At 47.3% G+C, this 23,559-nt stretch overlaps 1 protein-coding gene across 5 annotated transcripts in view; it reads left to right on the top strand.

Annotated features, from left to right (window-relative positions):
- The window catches only part of TET3 (tet methylcytosine dioxygenase 3), a 119,038-nt gene that overhangs the window by 84,014 nt on the left and 11,465 nt on the right, over positions 1 to 23,559 (top strand). For all 5 annotated transcript variants that reach the window (XM_039460185.2, XM_039460190.2, XM_039460192.2 and 2 more), the window contains 6 exons: positions 2,425 to 2,515; positions 8,910 to 9,003; positions 14,541 to 14,749; positions 16,280 to 16,430; positions 19,196 to 19,285; positions 20,143 to 20,280. In XM_039460185.2, coding sequence (XP_039316119.2) covers positions 2,425 to 2,515; positions 8,910 to 9,003; positions 14,541 to 14,749; positions 16,280 to 16,430; positions 19,196 to 19,285; positions 20,143 to 20,280 — 773 coding nt within the window. The remainder of the gene's footprint in view (positions 1 to 2,424; positions 2,516 to 8,909; positions 9,004 to 14,540; positions 14,750 to 16,279; positions 16,431 to 19,195; positions 19,286 to 20,142; positions 20,281 to 23,559) is intronic.

Raw genomic sequence — 23,559 nt, 5'->3', positions numbered from 1 at the left:
GGAGGGGCACAAACTTTCAGTCCACAGCAGGCTGTCTACAGCTTTGATTCTTGCAGACAGTGTTGCTGTGAAAATCTTTGTATGTGGGTTTCAATTTATGTAAATAAGATTTCTCCTAAGGATCAGCAAATGATGGCTCACTGTTTTCTTCTTTTACTCTTTAAATACTTTATTTTGAAATAATTTTACAGTTATGGGAGAGTTACAAAGTTAGTGCAGAGTTCCTATATACCGTTTATATACCTTCTCTTGCTTATAAATGTCTTATGTAGTTATGATATATTTAAAACACGGAAATTAATGTTTGGTCCAATACTATTAACTATAGACTTTTTGAATTTCATCAGTTTTTCCACTAAAGCTCCTTTTTCTGTCATAGGACCCAATGTAGGATACTCTGTTACATTTAAATGTCATGTCTTTCTAGAGATGAAGCAAACTTACCAACTGTAGTATAGTAGGTGCACTACTGTATATGTAGTTTTTTTTTGTTTTTAGCCTCCTAACATCCAGCCAAAACATTCTTTTCCAGAGCTGCTACTATGTAGCCTTTTGGGTCTGTTTTCATTCACTTAGAAAAAGTCATTTAAAATTCATCCATGTTGTTACTTGAATGGTTTGTTCCTTTTTAAAAATTGAGTTGAGCTTCACATAACATAAAATTAACCATTTTAAAGTGAACAATTCAGTGGCATTTAGTACATTCACAATGTTGTACAACCACCATCTCCCTCAAGTTTTAAAATATTTTCATCACTCCAAAAAAAACCCTGTACCCATTAAGCAGTTACTCCTCATTCCTGCTCCCAACCCCCAGCCTCTGGCAAGCACCAATTTGCTTTTTGTTTCTATAGATTTACCTATTCTGAATATTTCATATGAATGGAATCATACAACGTGTGGCCTATCTTGTATCTAGCTTCTTTCACTTAACAAAATGTTTTTGTTAGTGTTTAGATTACAGGCACGGTGGCTCACGCCTGTAATCTAAGCACTTTGGGAGGCCGAGGCGGGTGGATCACCTGAGGTCAGGAGTTTGAGACCAGCCTAGACAACATGTGAAACCACGTCTCTACTAAAAATACAAAATTAACTGGTATGATGGCGCAGGCCTGTAATCCCAGCTACTCAGGAGGCTGAGGCAGGAGAATCACTTGAACCTCGGAGGCGGAGGTTGTAGTGAGCCGAGGTCGTGCCATTGCACTCCAGCCTGAGCCGAGGTCTTGCCATTGCACGCCAGCCTGGGCAACAAGATTGAAACTCCATCTCAAAAGAAAAAATGTTTTTGGGGTTCATCATGTTGTAGCATGTATCAGAACTTTTTAAATTTAAATTGTAAAGTGTATATAACATAAAATTTGCCATTTTAATCATGTTTACATGTAAAGTTTAGTGCATTAATTAGATTCACAGTATTGTGCAACTGTCACCACTCTGTTTCCAAAACTTCATCAGCCTAAACAGAAACTCTGTCCCATTAAGCAATAACTCCTCATTTCCTGCTCCTCCCAGCCCCTGCTAACCTCTAATCTACTTTCTGTCTCTATGAATCTGCCTCTTCTAGATAATTCATATCAGTAAACTCCTACAGGATTTGTCCTTTGTGTCTGATTTATTTTACTTGGCATATGTTCTTAAGGTTCATCCATGTAATAGCATGCATCAGAACGTCATTCATTTTTTGGCTGAGTAATATGTGGTCATACGGACATACACATTTTATGTATCCATTCACCTGCTGATGGTTAGTTATGTTGTTTTCACATTTTAGTTGCGGTGAGTAAATGCTGCTCTGAACATTGGCGTACAAGTATCTATTTGAGCCTCTGTCTTCATAAGTTCGATTGGGTATTTACCCAGGATGGCTTCCTTCACTTACAAAGTGTTTTTGGCTGGGTGTGGTGGCTCACTGGAGGGGAGTAGCTTGCTGACCCCTGGTCTTGAGTGTGTGTCTAGAAATGGAATTACTGGGTCATGCAGGATGCATCGATAATAGTAGACGGAATCCCAATGTGCTGAGATCACAATCTTGACAACACTTGGTTTTATCAGATTTTTTTTTTTTTTTTAAGATGGGATTTCACCAGGTTAGTCAGGCTGGTCTTGAACTCCCAACCTCAGCTGATCCGCCCACCTTGGCATCCAAAGTGTTTGGATTACAGGCATAAGCCACCACATCCAGCCGGTTTTATCCGATTTTTAAATTTTTGCCAATTTGGTCCATGTGTGATGGTGTTCTATTGTGATTTTAACTTGTATTTTCTGATTTCTAATGGAGTTGAACACCTTTTCACATATTCATAAGCCATGTGGGTTTCCTGTTTTGGGATATGCCTATTAACTTTCTTGTTGGTGGTTTGCCTTTCTAAATTAATATTGACTAATTCATATTCCAAATAATGTTTACTCTTTGTATTTCTGCAGAACAAATAGTGGAGAAAGATGAAGGTCCGTATTATACTCACCTGGGATCTGGCCCCACGGTCGCCTCTATCCGGGAACTCATGGAGGAGCGGTGAGTGATGCACAGATGTCCAAGGAGAAATGGGTGTGCTGTTAATCAAATGTGGATATTAAGCAGCTCTCAGTTTTCATTGCCTTGTAATAGACAACATACAGAAAGGAAGCCCTGACAACGGGGTTATGGAAGTCTGACTGTGGGATCCTCACTTACGTTGTTTCTGAGTTTCTTCATTCTGTAGTTCTGCCCAATTTATGTCTCCCCGCTTCTCTCTGTCTTGAAATGTTTTCATTGAAGAAACATGGTTATATGGCTCTATGTCCTGCAGAGTTAATTTCCCACAGTCTGAATTTTGCTAATAGCTTTCCCATGGTATTGTGGTATCATTAAAGTGTTTCACATGCCTCTGTGTCCTATAAATTGGTAGTTAGACCTAAAGGCCTGCTTGGGATCAGGTTATTTTTTCAAAACTAATTCATAGGTGGCATTTTTTACCTCCCCTGAAAGGAATGCAGTGTCTCACTCCTGGCCGGTGGGAAGCTATTCAGGTTGTTCCCTAGATCCTTTGGACAGGGTCATAGGAGTCTTTCGTCGCTTTCTTGATTTCTCATATGACAAGATATCCTGGGTTCACATTGTACGTTTATCCAAGAAGTCCCGGTTCCTTTTATTGGAGGAAAAAGTATTTAGAAAACAGACTCTGCCTGCTAGGGTCACTCATGACCTCACAGGGTTGTTCATTGTTTGAGGCCGCTTAAGTCGAAGGAGCCATGTGAGTCTGTGGATTTTTCATTTTTGGTATTGTTTAGTGATTATATGCATCATAAGTTTATATTGACACTCGCAATTAAAATTCAGGACTCTAGGGTTTCTGTTTGCTAATCGTGGTTTTTAAGCAGTTCATATAGACAGAGACTTGGAAACCCGTGGAAGTCCACGGCAGTTAGTACACACTCAGAGTTCCAGTGTGTGGCTCTGGGACTGAGAGCAGAGACTTGCATCAGGTTGAGGCCCAGTCCTGGCCCTGCCACTCACTGCTGGGTCCCTAGCAATTTGTTCTGCTCTTCTTTGACTCAGTTTTCTTATCTGCAAAATAGAGATGATGATAAAAGCACATACACTATAGGAGTGTTGTGAGGATAAACTGAATTGATGTGTGGAAACATGTAGTGCTTGTCATGAGTGCTACAGAAAAGGTAGACAGTCATTAAGTACCTCACATACAAATGCACTGATTGCATTTTTTAGAACAAACATTAGCATTTTAATAATAAAAGCTAAGGTGATCTAGATACAGGCATATACTTGCCCATACATATACGTACAGATACATGGAAAGCTGTGAGGCTTAGAGTTCTCACAAATTTGGGAATCAGATTTTGTCTGACCATGGGAACTTAATACTTTATTTCTTTTTCTTTTTTTTTGAGACTGAGTCTGCTCTGTCACCCAGGCTGGAATGCAGTGGCACAATCTTGGCTCACTGCAACCTCTGCCTCCCTGATTTAAGGGATTTTTTTGCCTCAGCCTCCCTAGTAGCTGAGACTACAGACGTGCACCACCATGCCCAGCTAATTTTTGTATTTTTAGTAGAGATGGTGTTTCACCATGTTGGCCAGGCTGGTCTCGAACTCCTGACCTCAGGTGATCCACCCACTCAGCCTCCCAGAGTGCTGGGTTTACAGGCATGAGCTACCATGCCTGGCAAGGAGCCAAATACTCTTGTCTGTGTAGCAGGGAACACGATTTTGAACTGAATGACTATAATAGCTTCTCTGAATGAATAAAAGGTAAGATACATGGAGGACAGTACTCTGCAGTCATTCTTAATTTCCTAAACCATCTGGGAACATTTATATTCACCAATCTGTAAATTCCAGCCTGGTGTGAGGGCAGTTCTGAGTCCGTGAGCACGAGACAGATTTGATGCTGTGTAAGTGTTGTCATGTTTGCCTGCATGTGCTCACATGCCTGTGTGTTGTAATTTGCAGATTAGACCAGGCAGCTTCTGAGCCAATGATTTTTGTAAGGAATCCTGACACTATCATTTGCTGCTGGGGAGTCAAATGTACAAGCTCGATCTGGAGCAGGTTTTTTGTTCTGGGGTGTTTTGGGGGAACAGTTTTATAAGATTTCCAGACAGCTCACTTAAACAACTTTTCATTTTAGAAAAGTACATTTTGAAACAAGGATCAAGAGATCTTTGAAATTTGGTAAGATAAGGTTGAAATGTGTCTTTTTTTTTTTTTTTTCCCTGATTGCTTTAAAAATAACATCCAGCTGTAGATTCTTCAGAAACTGATCCAAGGGAGGAATTCCTCTCAAGACCAGGAATACTTGTGTTTTCCCTTAGCAACTGGTTTATTTTTATCTTAAGGACCTTGCAAATCATGTAACAGATTGCATTTTCATCTTTATGTTGCCTGCTAGTAAACTTGGAGCCAGATTTGTGTACCGCATCAGGAGGAAGGTAATTTCTCATCTTTGGCCCATAGAACCTATTCAGGTTCACTCCTCTGGGTTGTTTGTTTGATTTTGTTTTGTTTTTAACATGACCCTAACAAGCCTTTCTTGGATTTCTCATATAACAAGATATTTCAGGCTCATCTTTCAAAAATACACACAAAACCCCCCTGATTGCATTTTATGTACCAACATACCTTTTTTTCTTTCGACCTTTACTCTAATTTCATCACCTGTTAGTTTCATCTAAGAGATACCTTCATAAGATCCTTTCTGGAACAAGAGGAGTTATGAGTGATTGCTGCAAGTCCCCTGGGTAGGGGTCTAGTTTGTGAATGGCAGGTCTAGGCTGTCTCTTTGCCTACATTCGTCCTCAACCCTTTCTCTTCAGGACTGCTCTGCTGTCAGGAGTTGGCTGAAGGCAGGGAGGGAAAATAAACTGAAATCAGGGAAAGTTGGTTTTTTTAGCTCTTGTAAAGATTTGGAGAAAGGAGGGGAAGGTCTAAAGCAAATCCTAAAATATCTCAACTTATTTATGGGCTTCATGCTTTGTGGGTATCTAGGCCCTTATCTTCATAGATAATTGGAGTCAGTTGTCAAACCCGTATCTGAGACGGGTGCACAGCACAGAGCCTCGTGTGCTCTGTCTGGGAAGGAGATTCTCTGCAGCCTAGGAGTTCATTAAATGCTTGTTCCAGAAACAATGAACCAACAGTGCACTAGCAGGTTCTCTGAGCTTCGGGAGAGCTGGTCTCGTTACTGTGCGATAGAGACAATCCTGGAAAAGTAAAGCTTTAGAGCAGTAGTCGTGAGACTTCACTGGGCCTCAGTCTCCAGAGTGTTTGTTAAAGCACAGATGACTGGGTCTCCCCTGAGGTTCTGACTCAGCAGGTCTGGGATGGGACCTGAGAATTTATGTTCCATTCCTAGCAGATTTCTAGGGGATGCTGATGCTGCTGGCCCTGGGACCACCCTTGTAGAGCCACTGGCTTGGATGATCAGTTATCCTTTAGAATAAGTTTTTAGGCTATCTATGCAGACTTGGTTTAGGGCAGGCGTCCCCAAACTTTTTACACAGGGGGCCAGTTCACTGTCCCTCAGACCGTTGGAGTGCCGCCACATACTGTGCTCCTCTCACTGACCACCAATGAAGGAGGTGCCCCTTCCTGAAGTGCGGCGGGGGGCCGGATAAATGGCCTCAGGGGGCCGCATGCGGCCCGCGGGCTGTAGTTTGGGGACGCCTGGTTTAGGGTCTAATAGTTAATCTGAATACTAGAAGGGCCTCTTCATGATAGGCCAAAAAGTAAGACACTTAAGAAGAAAGAGCTAAAGGGAGAGTTGATTGGCTGTCTTTAAACACAAAGAGACAGTTCTGTTTTGTTTTGGTTTGGTTTGGTCTGTTTTGGTTTTTAAAGTCTAGCTGATCAGACAGTGCCTGGCCCTCTTATTTGTCTAATTCGAGGTTCACTGCAGGTCACATTTCTCACAGGGGCGGAATGGTGGGGAAGGACCTGGTTGGAAAGTGGCGCCAGTGTCCTCAGCTCACCCTCCTGCGAGGAACTCGATCGTGCTTCCGTCTCGGCGAGAGGCGTGCGGTCACCTCAGGCTGTTCTCCTGACAGGGATCACCAGGACACACCAGGGGCCCAGGCCCTGCCCTTGTGGGTGGCTTCCTGATAAATGCTTGTTGAAATGAAAATTGTTCAGGAACCAGACAAGAGCAGCATTATGTGATCTTTTCCTCTTCATGCAGACCACGCTATATAAACTCCTGAGTCCTGTCTCCCAACACTTTCTATAAGGCACGAAAAGAGCCTTAGAATTTTAATGTAGTTATCAGAAACTTTTCAGCTTCTGCTAAGGTCTTGAGTGAAATAGAGAACATGGAACTCGGAGGAACCTTAGATCAGCATTTAAAAAAAAAAATCTTTGTGGCCTGACAAGAGCTTGTTTTAAAGAATTAATTCATTAATTAAAAACATTTAAACTCTGTTCTCTTTTTCAATTATAAAAATGAAACGAAGGCTTTAAGAGAAGTCTAAAGAGTGAATGAAGCTCTAAAGTTTGATGCTTACCTTTCAGTATTTTCTAAGCATTTACAAAGGTATATATATGTATATACACAAAGATAAATGTATTAATATGTATATAGAGAAGTTTTAAACCAAATGGGGTCCATCATAATATACCCACTGTCTGTAGCTTGCCTTCCCCCCCCCCCCCCACTTAATTTCTTCCTATGTCAGGACACAAAACCTAATCATTTTTGATGGGACATGGTTTTACATTGCATGAAAACTGTATTTTTTTGTTGAAATTTATTATAATTTATTTAACTAGTCTCATGTTAGATATTTAAGTTTTTTTTCATTTTTCTGTTGTTGATGAGACAGTGAATTAGTTTTGTTCCTAAAGCTTTGTGCATTTGTACAGTTATTTCTGGGATAGAGGTTGCTAGAAGTGGAGTGGATAAGATAAAGAATATGGGTATGCTGAACTCTAGAAGCTATGATAACGTTAATGCTCTATTAAATAGTATATTAAAATAACATGCCATGATCAAATTGAATTTATTACAGAAATACAAGGGTAGTTAGATTCAGACAAGCTGTTAAAATAGCATGCTATGTTAATTGATCAAAGGAAAAACATTCAATCATCTGTCTCCTTATGTGTTAAAAATGTATTTTATAAAAGTAATTCTTGATTAAAAGTCCTTAGGACAGGAGATTCTTAGTGGCATCCTTCAAAGTAAGGAAATCTGTCTCTTTCCCAAAGTTAGCCAGTTTCCTGTTCAGAGATGAATTGTTGGAAACATTTTCAGTAAAGTCAGGAAATAAACAGAGATTCCTGCATGCTCTTCAGAGAGCACATGGCCAGTTCAGAGAGACAAGAGTCAGGCTAGAGAGATGAAGAGTGGAAAGGAGTAGGTGGCAAATGGCCATTATCTGCAGGTGATATGACATTGCACCTGAAACTAAAACACTGTTAAAAATAAGATTCTGTAAGATGGCTTTTACATTATTAAAAATAATTACTATTTATTGAGCTCTTCTTTCATGCCAGAAACTTCAAAGCACTTTAAATAATATACTCCCTGTGGACTATTGTTTGATCTTTCCAAGCCCAGGAGGCAGGGACCATTTTAGTCTCCATTTTACAGATGAGAAAACTGAGGCTTAGAAAAGTTTAGTAATATGGCCACAGTTATGTAGCAAGAAGGTGGCAGGGCTGGCACTCAAACTTAGTCTGTCTGATATCCTGTGCTTAGACCACTGCTGCCTCTTTGTAGTTGTGTGGCCTTGGACAAGTCATTTCAGCTCCAGGGGCCGTAGTTGCACCATCACTGAATATAGTGTGGTTGTTTAGACAGTCCTAGGGAGCAGGGATTCTAAAGCCCTGAGTGTGTGGGGGGGGCGGTGGGCAGGGCAGGTGGCGTGTGCAGGAACCAGATGTGTGTACTGTCCAGGGGAAGCTCAGAGCTGGTGTTCGGGCTTGGTAGAGCAGCTTCTCCTTGGCCTCTGCTGTTTGTCCTCATCATGGTCCAATGTCAGCTGGGGATTATTCAAAGAGAACAATAAAGGTTCTCCCATTTATTTTATTTTATTTATAAATAGCTAACTCTCAGGGTGACTCGTCTAACGGGGCTGGTTACAAATACCTGTGTTTAGCCTTTGGTTTCAGTTCCCTTCTGGAGCTCGGAGGTAACAATCAGGGACATTCTGCTTGACTGTCCTTCTGCCCTGGATCAGAGGGGGCCCGATGGACAGGAGCAGAGAAGGAGCAAGTGAACCTGGAAGCCCAGAAGTGGCCACTGTGTCTCCAGAGCCTTTAGGTACCAAATGACATTTAAACCTTTTTCTTCTCTGTTGCCCCGACAGTAACCAGAAACTCAAACAAAAGCACGCTGAGGCTGCCTTCTGATCGAAAGTTGTGCTCCTTTGGGGTTCTGCTGTGTTAATGGTGGCTTCTGTCTCCCTCTTCAGGTATGGAGAGAAGGGGAAAGCCATCCGGATCGAGAAGGTCATCTACACGGGGAAGGAGGGAAAGAGCTCCCGCGGCTGCCCCATTGCAAAGTGGGTGAGTGTTGAGCCCACCCAAGAGCCATGGCTGTGCCTGGTTCGCCTTGCTGCATGTAGCTGAGCGGGTCGGGGTGGGGGTGGGGGCCGGGGCAGGGGCAGGGGCCAGGTGTATGTGTGTGTAGGAGACGACATGTTGACAATCCAGGGGAGCCTTGGAACTGGAATCTGGCTGAGGGTTGGGGTCATTTCTCCCAGCCTCAGCTGTTTGTCCTCATCCTGTTTAAATGCCAGTCCCTGGGTCTTGGGCCGGCCTTGGAAGTACATTAGTCTTCACACTCGGCTCATTCTTTCCCCATGGCTCAGGGCTGGAGGGATAGGAAGGGGGAAGCTGGGATACTGTCTTGACTCCATGCTGGGCCCCCCTGTGGACTGTCAGCCTCCTTATCCCCTTCCATGTGCCCTGGAGCTGCCAGTGCTTCTGTCTGCTGCCTGGAAGCCAGGGGCAAACCTGAAGGCTGGCATGCTGAGGTCCAACCTGAGGGAAGAGGCCAGGCCTCCAGGCAGCACTATGGGCCAGTCTTGCCCCTGTCCTGCTTCTACAGACTTTCCTACCAGGCAGCCTGGACATCTCTGCAGGGAGAATGTCAGTAACTCAGACCCTAAGTCACCAGAGTCCTTCTGACCTTGCCCTCCCAGTCCACAGGGAGATCTTTAAATAGCAGAGCATCTGCCTCTGCAGAACAAATGCTGAGAAGGAGCAGCCAGGTTCCTCGGGTGCCTATAAGCTCAGCCTCGTGCTGTATTGGGCAGGGGGGTATGGGTGGAAGATGAGGGCTCCGTCCCTGTGTTCAAGCTGTTTGTGCTCCAGAGACACGTGACATAAAGTCATGGAGACGGGGATGATTGAGAGGCAGACATGGTGCTGTGGTTCACAGGAGGAGGAATGCTTAGGCTAGGTGGGAGTGCAGGGGGCTGTGAATACTGGGTCGTTATTAGTCAGGCTGAGGAGAGGGGGGAAGCATTCCCAGTGAGGAGACTTACGTGCCCAGAGGCAGAGAGGCTGGGTGGACAGACCCATGGCTGACTGTGTGAGGGAGGCTGGTAAGATAACTCCTGTCAGCACATGTCCATCTGTGCACACGCCCATTTTTACCTGGGCTACACCCTGTGCCTTTGCGTCTTTGTGTTTGATGAAAAAAAAGTGTCTGAACTTGAACTACCAAGCTTACTATTTTTAGCAATTTTTAGTCAGCATTGCAGGATAATATACAACCAAAGAACCTGGAACCACTTAATGTATTCACAAGTATGAAGAAGCAGGCTACCCCTGCCCTCATGAGAGGTGGTCACTGCAGTGAGAGGTCTGATGTGGCAGATCATGGTGAGGTGTTACCTCCCCAGAGAACCCATCAGAGAAGTGACATCAGCCATAGAGTGACAGCTGCCCCTTTTGCCTGCTAATTCATGCAGTTGTTGAGGAACTCCAAAGTCTTGGACATAAAAATGAAAATCTTGGGGCATAGGTAGAGTTGGAGACTCTTCCAGTTTCAGTAAAGTTGGCCCCTTAAAGAACAGCTGGCCCTGAGGGTGGCATTAAAGAAGATGCATTTGTAGACCCCAGATACAGCGCTAAGCCCTGGCCAGGGCCCCTGTAGCCCCACTGAGGGCTGGGAAGAGCATGTGTGCCTGGAGACCAGGGCCAGTTCTTGGAGCTGGCAGAGGAAGACGGGAGGCTGGAGAGGCAGAAACTAGGTCCCCAGTATGCCATTGCTCTGGGGTCTGTGGACAGATGCCCAGAGCCGGGTGCATGGGGTGCAGTGAACTGGAGGTCACATCCAAGGAGGGAAAGGAGGGAACAGCTTGTGGGTGTCACCGAGCCCTGGTGGATTAGCATAGAAGGGAATGCATGGTGATAATGTTTGCAGAGGGTGGAACTCTTCCCATGTCTGATGAGTGAAGAGAAAAGAAGAGGAAAGATCATTTTTTATGGAAGGAGCGAATGGGTGGTCAATCACGGAACTATTGTAGTGGCAAGAAAACGGCAGTACTGAGGGCTGCTTTGTTTTTCTTTTCTAGCCATCTCCTTTAGTGTGGTGGATTTCTGGGGTTTTCTTTTGGCTGCACAGCTCCCAAATACCCTATGTATTTTTGTGAGAAGGCTCAGTTTAAAGAATTCCACCTCCTTTCTAAGTTGGAGAGGGTTTGGGTGCTCCTTCTCCCTGCCACACTGGGAAAGTGACCCACAGATGCTTAGAAGAATGGATTATTCTCAGTGGCAGTGCAGTGTCAGGAGCCTAGAGCCAGCTCGGCGGCCATGGGTGAGTTCAGGCATCCAGCACCTCCTGGTCCCGTGTCCAGAGCCTGGCTTTTGTTTTCCAACCAGGATTCGTGTCTGTGTTTCAGCCTCTCCCAAGCCCCCAATTAATACCTTCAGCTTAAAGCAGTGTTCCTTATACGTTTTGCACTTGACTTACACAGTCAAGGCACACCATGAGTGCCCAGCAAATATGTGTTGAAAGAATGCCCTAAGAAGCAGTGCGTTAGCCCAGAGAGCCCTCTGGTCATCTGTGATTTTAACGTGGCCTGTACAAAATATGGAAGATTCCAGGCATGTCCCGGTTTTGCACTCTGAAGGCTCAGAACAACAGAGGCATGCCAAAGACAACCTCTGGGACAGCGAGATGGGCTCTGGGAAAAGAACCCCAGAAATGATGCCCAGACCAGTGTGTAAAGGTCACAGAAGTCAGAAGGCAGGTATTTGTAGGCTTGCTGGGGACACAGTGAAGCAGACTTAGGAAGCTGCATGTGTTAGAACCAAGCACCGTGGGTGAGCTATGGGAAGACAGGGTTGGAGTTCTGCTGGGGGTTGTGTTACCCTTCATCTGGTGCTCAGCAAATTCCAGCCCAGAAGCTGGATGAGCTGTTGAGGATTCTGTGGCCGAGTTGGAGCTGTCTCTGTTGTTCTGCTCAGGTATGGATGTATGTGTGCCTCTGTCCACCTTTGACTTTGGCAGTCTGCCCTACCAGTCTCCTTCATAGGAGTGTGGGCAGGGAGCTCTTCTGTGCTGTTTTCTTAGTTTTTTTTCTAATGCGCTTGCAGGCCTGTGAGGATGGGCCACAGAGAACTATCTGCTTGTGTCTAATGACATTGTGTGTTTGCCATTTGGGAAACCAGAATGGCACAGCCTCAGTCACAGCCACGACTGGTTGGGTGACTTTTGTGCTCTGAACGCCTCTCCCATGAGTGTGATTGGCTGCGTTGCCCTGGCCGGGAGTGGAAGTTAACCGTAGTGCCTCGCAAACCCTAGTCACAGAGCCTGCCGCCTTATCAGCGTCCACAGATGTGTGTCGATGCCCGTGATGCACTCAGCCTAATCTGCAGGAAGCCAGGCAATCATGCAGGGAGTTCTAGCACAGTATCTGATGTAATATCATGTTGAGGTGTTACTGATACCCAAAATACACATTTCAAAAGAATGATATAATTAATGCTTTAGTGGGGAAGCACTGTGTCTCAGAACAGGAATTCATGGCCAGAGATGTGTTTTGTTCAGCCTGCAGAGTATCCTTTCAGAGTCTGAAGAAAATTCTGACACATGCTACAACATGCGTAGGACTATCCACTAAGTGAAATAAGCAAGTCATGAAAGGATAAATCCTGTATGATTCCATTTACATGAGGTACCTAGAACAGTTAAATTCAGAGGCACAAAGTAGGCCAGGCACAGGGTCTCACTTTGGGAGACCAAGGCAGGCAGATCACCTGAGGGCAGGAGTTCGACACCAGCCTGCCCAGCATGAGGAGACCCTGTTTCTACTAAAAATACGAAAAATTAGCCAGGCATGGTAGCATGTGCTTGTAATCTCAGCTATTCTGGAGACTGTTAGTGGGGAGAATTGCTTGAGCCTGGGAGGCAGAGGTTTCAGTGAGCCGAGATCACGCTACTGCACTCCAGCCTGGGCAACAGAGTGAGACTCCATCTCAAAAAGGAAAACAAAACAAGAAACAGAGGCAGAAAGTAAAATAGTAGTTACAGGAGGGGAGAAAGGAAAGTTTCAATGAACAGAGTTTGTTTTGCAAGATGAAAAAATTTCAGAGATGGGTGGTTAGTGATTGCTGCACACGATATGAACAATACCTAATGTGAAGGTACCTAATGCCATTCAACTGTGTACTTTGAAATGATTAAAATGGTAAATTTTTGTATATTTTACCACAGGAAAAAAAAAATAATGGAACACTCATGTTTTTGCAGAGGGATTTTATATACAAATCTGGAATTCCATTTTTTTCTTGCAAAACTGAAGGAATTAACCTCACTGGGCTGGAATTTCCCCCAGGCGGCAGTTGATGGCAAGAAGGCCTGGCTTCCCCCGGTGGGCGGGGCAGATGCTTTTCACTTTGCTGCAGTCCACACCACCCCCTAGTCTTGCATCCGGCCCGCCTTCCTCACTTGTAGTGCTTGCTTGGCCACCCCATTCAGTGTCTCCCAGCACGGATCCACTCGTGACCAGGTCTGTCTGCAACGCAGCATCTCCTGACCTCCAGACCTACTCTGGGGGGCATCCTTAGAGACCACTCAGGTGCTCTAAGGCAGTGGTCTCCAACCTTTTTGGCACCAGGGACTGGTTTTGTGGAAGACAATTCAGGTATTAGATTCTCATAAGGAGCACACAACCTAGGTCCATCGCGTGTGCAGCTCACAGCAGGGTTCCTGCTCCTATAAGGACTTAAAGCCACTGCTGATCTGACAGGAGGTGGACCTCAGGCGGTAATACCCTCTCACCTGCTGCTCACCTCCTGCTATGCAGCCCAGTTCCTAACAGGCCACGGACCCAGTACCGGTCTGTACCCAGGGGTCAGGGACCCCTGCTCTAAGGTACCTCAGCCTCAGGGTGCTCCCAGTTAACTCACCAGTGAACCACACCCAGTCACTCAGGGTTTTTCCTCGTCCCTCAGCATCAGGAATCCATTCCTTCTCCCGCTTCCTTACCCGCTGCCGTCGTTAGGATTTTATTCATTTTTCTTGTGTTATGTCAGTGGTGTACCCGGTGGTCTCCCCATCTTGCCCTTTTCCCGACTTTCTGCCCTGCCTAAGCATGAAACACTTTTTTTTTGAGATGGAGTTTCGCTCTTATTGCCCAGGCTGGATCATATGGTAATCCTATGTTTAGTTTTTGGAGAAGCTGCCAGACTGTTTTTCATAGTGCCAAACCCCTTGCTTTTTAACTAAAACACGCAGGTATGCAGCGTTTTCTCTGCAAATGTTTTAGGATAACATAAAAATCGGACTGTATTTTGGCTTACAGTGTTTATCCATGTATTTTTATTCCTAAGCCTATGTAAGTCATCAGCAACTTAGACTTTGTGCTAATTATTTTTTATTTCACTCTCAAAAAAAAAATTACATTTATGTTTTTGTCCCCTAACTATAATGGTCTCAGCCTGTAAGGTTGTTGTCGTCAGAGCATGACACCCCTAGGACCTTGCCCTAAAGACCTGCGCCCTGGGTCCGTGTGACAGAGGGAGGGATGGCACCATGCAGAGGAGCACAGGTGCCTGGCTCCTGCCTCTCACACCCTGCGTCCCCACAGGTGATCCGCAGGCACACGCTGGAGGAGAAGCTGCTCTGCCTGGTGCGGCATCGGGCGGGCCACCATTGTCAGAATGCCGTGATCGTCATCCTCATCCTGGCCTGGGAGGGCATCCCCCGTAGCCTCGGCGACACCCTCTACCAGGAGCTCACCGACACCCTCCGGAAGTATGGGAACCCCACCAGCCGGAGATGCGGCCTCAACGATGAGTACGTAGCGGGGGGCTACAGGGCCAGGGCCCACCCATGGGATCACAGGAGACTTCAGGCAACCCCGGGGAAGGCTCCTGCCATCTCTACAGCACTGTTTGTCCTGCACAGTTAGGACTGTGGTTGAGGAAGGTTTATCCACAGCTCTTGCTTGAGCTGGGTTCTAGCTCAGGCTTCGGAGGGTCTGCTAACTTGACTTCGCTGTTAAACCCCAGGTGGATGTACTGGCCACTAGTGATGTTAGCAAGTGTGAAGTACATGTGCCCCAGAGATAGAAGGTATCAATGGTATTTACAAAACCTGCCCTTTAATTAGAGTTTTTCCCATTTAAAAAAATGAAGGTATATTTATTTACAATGAAATTCATCCTTTTAGGTATATAGTTCGGACAGTTTTGACAAATGTTTACAGTCACGTAGCTACCACCACCACTGTCAAGATACATAACAGGGCCGGGCCTGGTGGCTCATGCCTGTAATCCCAGCACTTTGGGAGGCTGAGGCCAGTGGATTGCCTGAGGCCAGGAATTCGAGACTAGCCTGGCCAACGTGGCGAAACCCCATCTTTACTAAAAAATACAAAAATTAGCCAGGCATGTTGGCACATGCCTGTAATCCCAGCTACTCAGGAGGCTGAGGCACGAGAATCACTTTAACCCGGGAGGCAGAGGTTTCAGTGAGCCGAGATTGCGCCACTGCACAAGCCTGAGCAACAGAATGAGACTCCGTCCCAAAAATAAAAAGATACAGAACAGTTTCATCTTCCCTGCAAGTCTCCCGTGCCCTTTATCAGTAAGCCCTCCCCTAGCCCTGGGCGGCCAGCAGTCTTGTTTCCTGTTCCTGTAGGTTTGCCTCTGCAAGAATGTCATATAAATGGGATCGTACAGGGTGTAGCTTTCCGAGCCTGGCTTCTTCCGTTAAATGTAGTGTTTTCGGTGTTCTTCTGTGTTGTGTGTGTCAGTAGCTCATTCCTTTTTATCACTGAGTCATAATCCACTGTGTGGATCTATCACAATTCGCTTATTCATTCCCCAGTGAGGGACATTTGGGTTGTTTTTCCTGATTGTATTAAGCGGTAATTTTCATCTTAGTATATACTTTGTAGAAAAGCCTGTTAACATCTGGGCTATAGGAAATAGACACGCCCAAATCCTGGGGCTCACATCATTTCCCTGTTCGTATGGTGTATGTTGGAGCTGGTTAAGATATTAGAGTTAAGGGAAAGTATAAACCTTCATGCGTTTTTACCAGATTCTTCCCCCTTACTTCAGTAAACCCATGTGCTGCTCCCAGCAAGACTTAGTGTTCGACCTGTAGGTTCTCACTGGTGGGGGCAGAAGAGGCTGCTTGGAGCTGGCATTGTACTCAAAGAAACTTGAGAAAGAGGTTGGGGGCAGAGAAGGATGAGTCCCAGCCACTGGGAGGCTGGTGGATGCCAGGGTTCAGCACGGCCACCCCTTGGAGGAGGAGAAATACTCCAGAATGAAGGGATGTTGTGTCTGTATGCCCGACCCGTGATGTTATGTTGCAGCCGGACCTGCGCGTGCCAAGGCAAAGACCCCAACACCTGTGGTGCCTCCTTCTCCTTTGGTTGTTCCTGGAGCATGTACTTCAACGGCTGCAAGTATGCTCGGAGCAAGACACCTCGCAAGTTCCGCCTCGCGGGGGACAATCCCAAAGAGGTGAGCAGAGCTGGGCGGGAACCCTGCCTCCCACCCTTTCTCACCTGGCACCCTTAATAGTTCAGCGGGAGGTAGGACTGGCACGCCATGACTCAGATGCACAGGAAGTGGAACTTGTTTTAGTTTTTTTAAAAGCTGACCTTATCTTGCTGTGAAATAAGAGGTGTGGGATGTGTGGAGAGCACCAAGTATGAAAAATTAGACTTAGCAGTTACAGGTGCCCCAGACCCTTCCAATTTAAACCATCTCTTTTAGGCAAATATTCCAGATATTGAAGATACATGTTCGAATTCCTCATGAGAATTTGGCCCTCTCAGAGGTCATTTCCCTCATCTTCCCAAGTCATCTTTCTGGGTGTGAGGTTTAGCAGGAAAGGCGGTCTCCGGCACATGGGCCACCCTCTGGGTCTTTGCTGTACTTCCCGAGGCATCTGCCACCCTGCCTGGCTGCTGGACAGACGCTGGGCAGTCGTCCGGGCCCTTGCAGTCTCCATGTCGGGAACCTGGCCTGGTCCCTGGGCTCTGGACTGGCGTCCACACAGTATGACCACTAGGTATAGCACCTCTTTGCAGGCTTCTTACCTGTGCCCCTGCCTGCAGGGCCTCCCCCAGCCCCGAAACAACAAGGGAAGGCACCCTCAGGTCCCCTCCCTGCCGTTTCTCCTCTGATGCCTGCATGGTAAAGGCCCTCCCGGGAGGTGGGCTCCACTCAGCTCCAAATGCAAGGAAGACGCAAGCCTGTCCAGGCTGTCTGCCATTTCACCTCCCTCCTGCCTGAGCTACTGAGCGGGTGGGGTGCTGGCTCCCTTTGCTAGGATACAGACCAATATCTAAATATCTGGACTCAGTGTCAACCTTCCAAATCTCTCCAAGCTCCTAGTACCAGAAGGGCTTCCCACTTCCGTGGCGCACAGACATCCTCTCCACACCAACGCCCATGTCACCTGCTGTGCTCTGACTGCCAAGCTCAGGTCCTCATAAGGAAAAGAAAGCATTTAAAAATTCAGAACTCTTTATTTACCCCAGACCTGGGTTTTAGACTGTTGTGTAATTTGTTATTAGATTTGTATTTACGGTAAGATCCACCCGCCCCCATGAGCAGCAGATACAGTTGCTTCAACAAATGGAGCCCTGGGGCCACCAAGCTACGAACTACCAGGAATGGAAAGATATTGGCTTAATTTCTCTCAAATCCTTTCCCTGTTCTACCAGCTGCCACTTCCTGTGCTCTTGCGATGTGCTAAGTACTGTGCTAAGCCCCTCACAGGTTTCTCAGATGATTTCATGACCCCCCACCCCAGTGACCAAGGCACTGTTACCCCTCACTTTGCAGATGAGGCAGATGGCTTCCTCAAGGCCATGTGGCTGATGGTGAAGGCAGGATTGAAACCCAGGCCTATGTGTCCCTAGAACTCACAAGCCTCACTGCGTGCTGTGCTGGTGGCAGCATCTGGACAGCAGGCAGGGAGGTGGCCTGGTCGAGAGTGGCTGGCAGCCCTGGTCACCCCACTGGATGGACAGCTGAGCTGTGGGTCTCCACCTTCCATTTCTCATTCTGTGTGCTTTGTTCTTTTTCTCTCTCCTCTCTTCCTGCTTGCTTCTTCATAAACCCTTTGTGCCTGTGCTCATGGTGTCCTAGGAGTCCTTCAAGCCCTGCTTGTTTTTGGAGGGCCAGAGTCTGTGGATTCCCGGAACTCTCCTTATCACATGTGACCAGGGGCTGCTGCTTCATGTAGAGCAGTGCTGTCCTACAACACTTTCTGTGATGGAGGAAACATTCTCTGCTGTCCGTACAGGAGCCACATGGTGGCTGCTGAGTATTTAAAATGGGACTAGTGCAACTGAGGGACTGAATTTCTTTAATTTTTATTAGAATTCAGCCCGGGCGCAGTGGCTTACACCTGTAATGCCAGCACTTTGGGAGGCCGAGGCGGGTAGATCACCTGAGGTCAGGAGTTTAAGACCTCAGGCAAAACCCTGTCCCTAGTAAAAATATAAAAGAAATTAGCTGGGTGTGGTTGGGGGCACCTGCAATCCCACCTACTTGGGAGGCCGAGGCAGGAGAATCGCTTGAACCCAGGAGGTGGAGGTTGCAGTCAGCCAAGATCGTGCCACTGCACTCTAGCCTGGGTGACAGAGTGAGACTCTGTCTCAAAGAAAAAAAAGTTAGAATTCATCTGTATTTCTGTAGCTACATGTGGCTTGTAAGTAGCACATTACCTAGTATGAGTCTAGCGGCTGGAGCTTTGAAGTCTGTCTGTGTCCGTGGCTTGTGGCAAGCTCTGGACTGGGCTGGCTATGGAATTTCTAGCATGGATCCTGCCTGTCTGTAGCCTGGCTATGGAATTTCTAGCATGGATCCTTCCCGTCTGTAGCCTAGGAGGCAGGAGCCACATGTTCCTCATGGCTTTTTCATTCCCACTGTGCCACACCCTTGACCTAGGGTATTCAGCATTCAAAAGCAAGAAACTGTTTGATGTGTTCTGGGCTGAACTGGGCGGGAGCCTAAAGGAGCAGTAGTTTAGCAGTCAGGATGACGAGACCTTCAGGCCATGGCTTCCACAGCTTTTCCTCGGAGCCTCAGTGTCCCCAGTTGTGAAATGGACATGGCACCACAGCCCTCCTGGAGGAAAGGCTGGGAAGACACCTGATGACACCTCCCTCCCGGCCTCCCCCGCGATGCTTCAGGAATGCCAGTCCATTTCCAGGGTGCAGCGTCTGCCAGGTAGGGCTGCTCTGGATGTGTGACTGCTCCTCTCTCCGCAGGAAGAAGTGCTCCGGAAGAGTTTCCAGGACCTGGCCACCGAAGTCGCTCCTCTGTACAAGCGGCTAGCCCCTCAGGCCTATCAGAACCAGGTAATGGGCACCGGGCCTTTTGCTGCCCACATGTCACCGTCCACATCTCTGCTCAGGCTCTGAAGGTGGGAAGTGGGAGAGCGGGCTCTTTTGCTTTCTTATGGGAAGAGCCCAGTCCAGAAGTAAAGTGATGATGTCATTCTTTGATGAAACTTCGCCCCCACCCCCCGCCTTTTTTTTTTGAGACAGAGTCTTGCTCTGTTGCCAGGTGCCAGGCTGGAGTGCAGTGGCACAATCTTGGCTCACTGCAGTCTCTGCCTCCTGGGTTCAAGCAATTATCCTGCCTCAGCCTGAGTAGCTGTGACTACAGGCGTGGGCCACCACACCCAGCTAATTTTTGTATTTTTTTAGTAGAGACAGGGTTTCACCATGTTGGCCAGGATGGTCTCAATCTCTTGACTTCGTGATCCACCCGCCTCAGCCTCCGAAAGTGCTGGGATTACAGGTGTGAGCCACCACGCCCGGCTGAAACCCCTTTTTTACACCAGGCTACCTGCATTCCACACCATTCCTCTTCTATCCTGGTCTTCCCCCTTCCCCTGGTAACCTGCCACCTCCTCTGGTCTGGTTTCCACTGGTGAGGCTTGAGTTTCTCTCCCCTGTCACACCTGCATCTCTCAGACGAGGCAAAGGGACTTGGGATAACCCAGAAGGAAGTAATTCCTACAGGAGCCCTAAAGTAACTTTTTTGGAGCTAGGGCCTGGCCTCTCAGCCAGAAAGCCTCCCTCCTGCAGTCGAAGGGCAAGATGACGATGATCCTTTACATCCCTCCTTCCAAGACCCAGCCTCCTCAGGTGCAGAATCGGGGCCACTCACCTCAGGTCATGTGAGCACCTCTCCTTGGCCATCTACACAGGTGACCAACGAGGAAGTAGCAATTGACTGCCGTCTGGGGCTGAAGGAAGGACGGCCCTTCGCGGGGGTCACGGCCTGCATGGACTTCTGTGCCCACGCCCACAAGGACCAGCATAACCTCTACAATGGGTGCACCGTGGTAAGGAAGCCTGTGCCCTGTCACAGCCCCACCTGTGGGGCGACTCAGAGGGAGCCCAGCGTGGACTGTGCAGAAAGGCAGGCTGAGGGTAGGAAGGGACATGGAGACAGGACCCTCAGAACTCTATAAGGTGCCCTGCAAGACAGCCTGTTCCTGCTCACCTCCCAGAGAAAACCCTCACCAGAAAACCCTTGAACAGACAAGGCTGGCTTTGTGTCCGTGTCTTAGGGAGATGCTGGAGGATGCAGCCCCTCAGGCACCTGGAGTGCCCAGTATCTAAAGCATGGGTCCTGGTCTCTGGATACTTGGATTTAAACGCAGACAGACCCTTGATTCATTCTTTGGACAAATGTGTATTGAGTACCAGCTGTGCCCAGGCACTGTTCTCCGTGCTGCAGGATGACATGAACAAAGTTCCTGCCCAAGTACATGAGGGAATGTCCTGTAGCAATGAGGGCCAAGCAGGGTGAGGGACAAAGTGACAGAAGATGCTACTTTAGATGAGAGGCTGCTCTGAGGAGGGGACGTTTGAGTTGAGATGTGAGTGGTGCAAGAGAGTGAGGGAGCCACTGTCTGGGGGTAGAGTGCTCCAAGCAGAGGGACCAGCATGCACACAGGCTCCGAGTGGGAAGCAGGCCGGGTGTGTGTTCAGGGAACAACAGGAAGGGAGTAAGCAAGGGGGTAGGGGAGCGGGACTGGAGAGACCGGCAGGGACCAGCTCACAGGGAGCCTTGGGCCAGGGGAGGGTTGCGGGGTTTGCTGTAAGTGTGATGGGAAGCTGTTGAGAGTTTCTCAGCTGGGCAGCAGTAAGATTGCATTGTAAAGTTGGACACACTCTTGCTGCTGCAGTTAGAGGATGAGGTGTGTGATGGTGGGGGCAGGGTGAGGTAGACGGGAGGGAATAGGAGGAAGGAGGCCAGGGAGGAGGCTGGGGCAGCCGTCCAGGCCGGAGTGGGGGCGGGGGTGTGCTAATGGAACAGATTTTGGATGCTGCTTCTCCACCAAGAGGACTGTGTAGCTGTTACATGAGCAGGACTTGAGGAGCACACCAAGGCTTTTTGCTTGAGCGTCTGGGTGTGTTGGAACATTGACTGAGATGTAGAGTAGCAGGGAAAGGCTGAATTTAGGAGTAAGAAATCAAGAATCCTGTTTCAAGACGCCTGCTAGAAGTGTAGGTGGAGATGTGGATAGGCAGGAGGCAGGAGGGTCTGGAGAGCACATGGTTTATAGTTAAAGTCGTGAGGCTGACGCCATCACCCGGAGAGTGAGTGCGGAGGGAGAATAGAGAGGTTTGGACTTGGGTAGGGGCTTCCTTGAAGGGATAATGCTAGCTCTCTGCTCTTCTTTTAGCCATGTTCTGGGCAGACGGGGCTTCCAGGGACTGAGGAAGAGGCAAGGGCACCAGCACATTCACCTGGAAAGAGGGCTCCCAGATTCCAGTTGTAGCTCATGCCCCCTGGGGATTGATGGCCCCACCTCAGGATTTCATTTCTCTGCTTGTTTTCCATCCCCATGTCCAAGACTGAGAAGCAAGAAGGGGCAGCTCCTGCCAGCACTCTGTTGTGAGGATTTCTAGGTGAAATACACAGAAAGGGCAGGCCCACAGGGTTAGAGAGGCGGAAGAGCCCAGGGGCACTGGGAGGTGGGTGACAGCAAGAGCACCATGAGGTTGATCTGGACCCCAGAGCTTCTAGAGTTTGGGGTGGAAAAAAGGACAATTTTCTTCTAAAATGGAAAGTATTATTTTTTCCTAAACAGTAACTACTCATTTTTTTAAAATTCAAATAATATTTAAAAGGTTGCCTGAAATCTCAGAGATAACTAGTTAGCAGTTTGGTGAGCATCCATTCAGATACCCAAATATGTATGTGTATGTATATGGCTTTATGAAATTTTACCTTAATGGGGTCACATTATATATACATGCTGTTCTATGACCTGCTTTTCTTAACTCAAGCTTTCTGTGTCAATGGACTTCATTTTCTGAGGCTGTGTATACGGCTCTGCCATCATTTATTTAACCAGTCCCCTATCAATGGACAGTAAGTGCTTTCAGCCATTTCCCTTCCGTAAACCACAGGGAGAGGCCATTCTTCTCATGTATTTGTGCAGTGGCACAGTAACCTCCTTGAGATTGCATTGATGTTTACATTTACAGTCTTGGGGCACTAATTCTGCTTGCTCGGCAACACTGGATTTAGGTGGTCTCTTTCATCTTTGCCTGCTGCCGGAGTGAGAAGCATACGATCTCATTTTAATTTGTGTTTCTTTTGTTACTAGAGAGGTTGAACATTTTTTCCTTTTTCTTCTTAACCATTTTAATTTCATCTTTGTGACTATCCCATTCATGTACTTTTTTTTTTTTTTTTTGAGACGGAGTTTCGCTCTTGTTACCCCAGGCTGGAGTGCAATGGCGCGATCTCGGCTCACCGCAACCTCTGCCTCCTGGGTTCAGGCAATTCTCCTGCCTCAGCCTCCTGAGTAGCTGGGATTACAGGCACACGCCACCATGCCCAGCTAATTTTTTGTATTTTTAGTAGAGACGGGGTTTCACCGTGTTGACCGGGATGGTCTCGATCTCTTGACCTCGTGATCCACCCGCCTCGGCCTCCCAAAGTGCTGGGATTACAGGCTGAGCCACCGCGCCCGGCCCATGTACTTTTTTTTTTTAAAATCAGGATAGCCTTACCTTTTGATATCTGTAAGGTATCTCTTGTGGGAAATACAGCTTCTGCCACATCTCATCCTTTGCGTTTTCCCTTTGGTCTGTTGTTGATAGCATTGGGTCTGACAGACTGGTAGGAAGCAGGGCTGATGCCCAGTCTCACCCAGAAAGTACACAGGAGACTGGTCAGAGCAGAGGAAGTCGAAGACCCACACACAGTCTGGGAAGAAACAAGCTGGGGTAGGGCATGACACCAAACTCACTTAGAGTGCCTCTAAGTGAAAGGGTTAATAAAGTTAGTGCCATAAAAATACAAAGTTTCTGTTCAGTGTAGTAAAACACCAGAATCACAATCGAAAGGCCAGTACAAACCAGATAACTTGAATTATCCTTGAGTTAAGAAAAGCAGGTCAGGCTGGGCATGGTGGCTCATGCCTGTAATCCCAGCACTTTGGAAGGCCGAGGTCGGTGGATCACCTGATGTCAGGAGTTGGAGACCATCCTGGCCAACATGGTGAAACCCTGTCTCTACTAAAAACACAAAAAATTAGCTGAGCATGGTGTAAGGTGTCCGTAATCTCAGCTACTCAGGAAGCTGAGGCAGGAGAATTGCT

The sequence above is a fragment of the Saimiri boliviensis genome, chromosome 1, assembly GCF_048565385.1.
Source record: "Saimiri boliviensis isolate mSaiBol1 chromosome 1, mSaiBol1.pri, whole genome shotgun sequence".
NCBI classification, from domain to species: domain Eukaryota; kingdom Metazoa; phylum Chordata; class Mammalia; order Primates; family Cebidae; genus Saimiri; species Saimiri boliviensis.
This window is presented reverse-complemented; position numbering and strand designations above follow the sequence as displayed.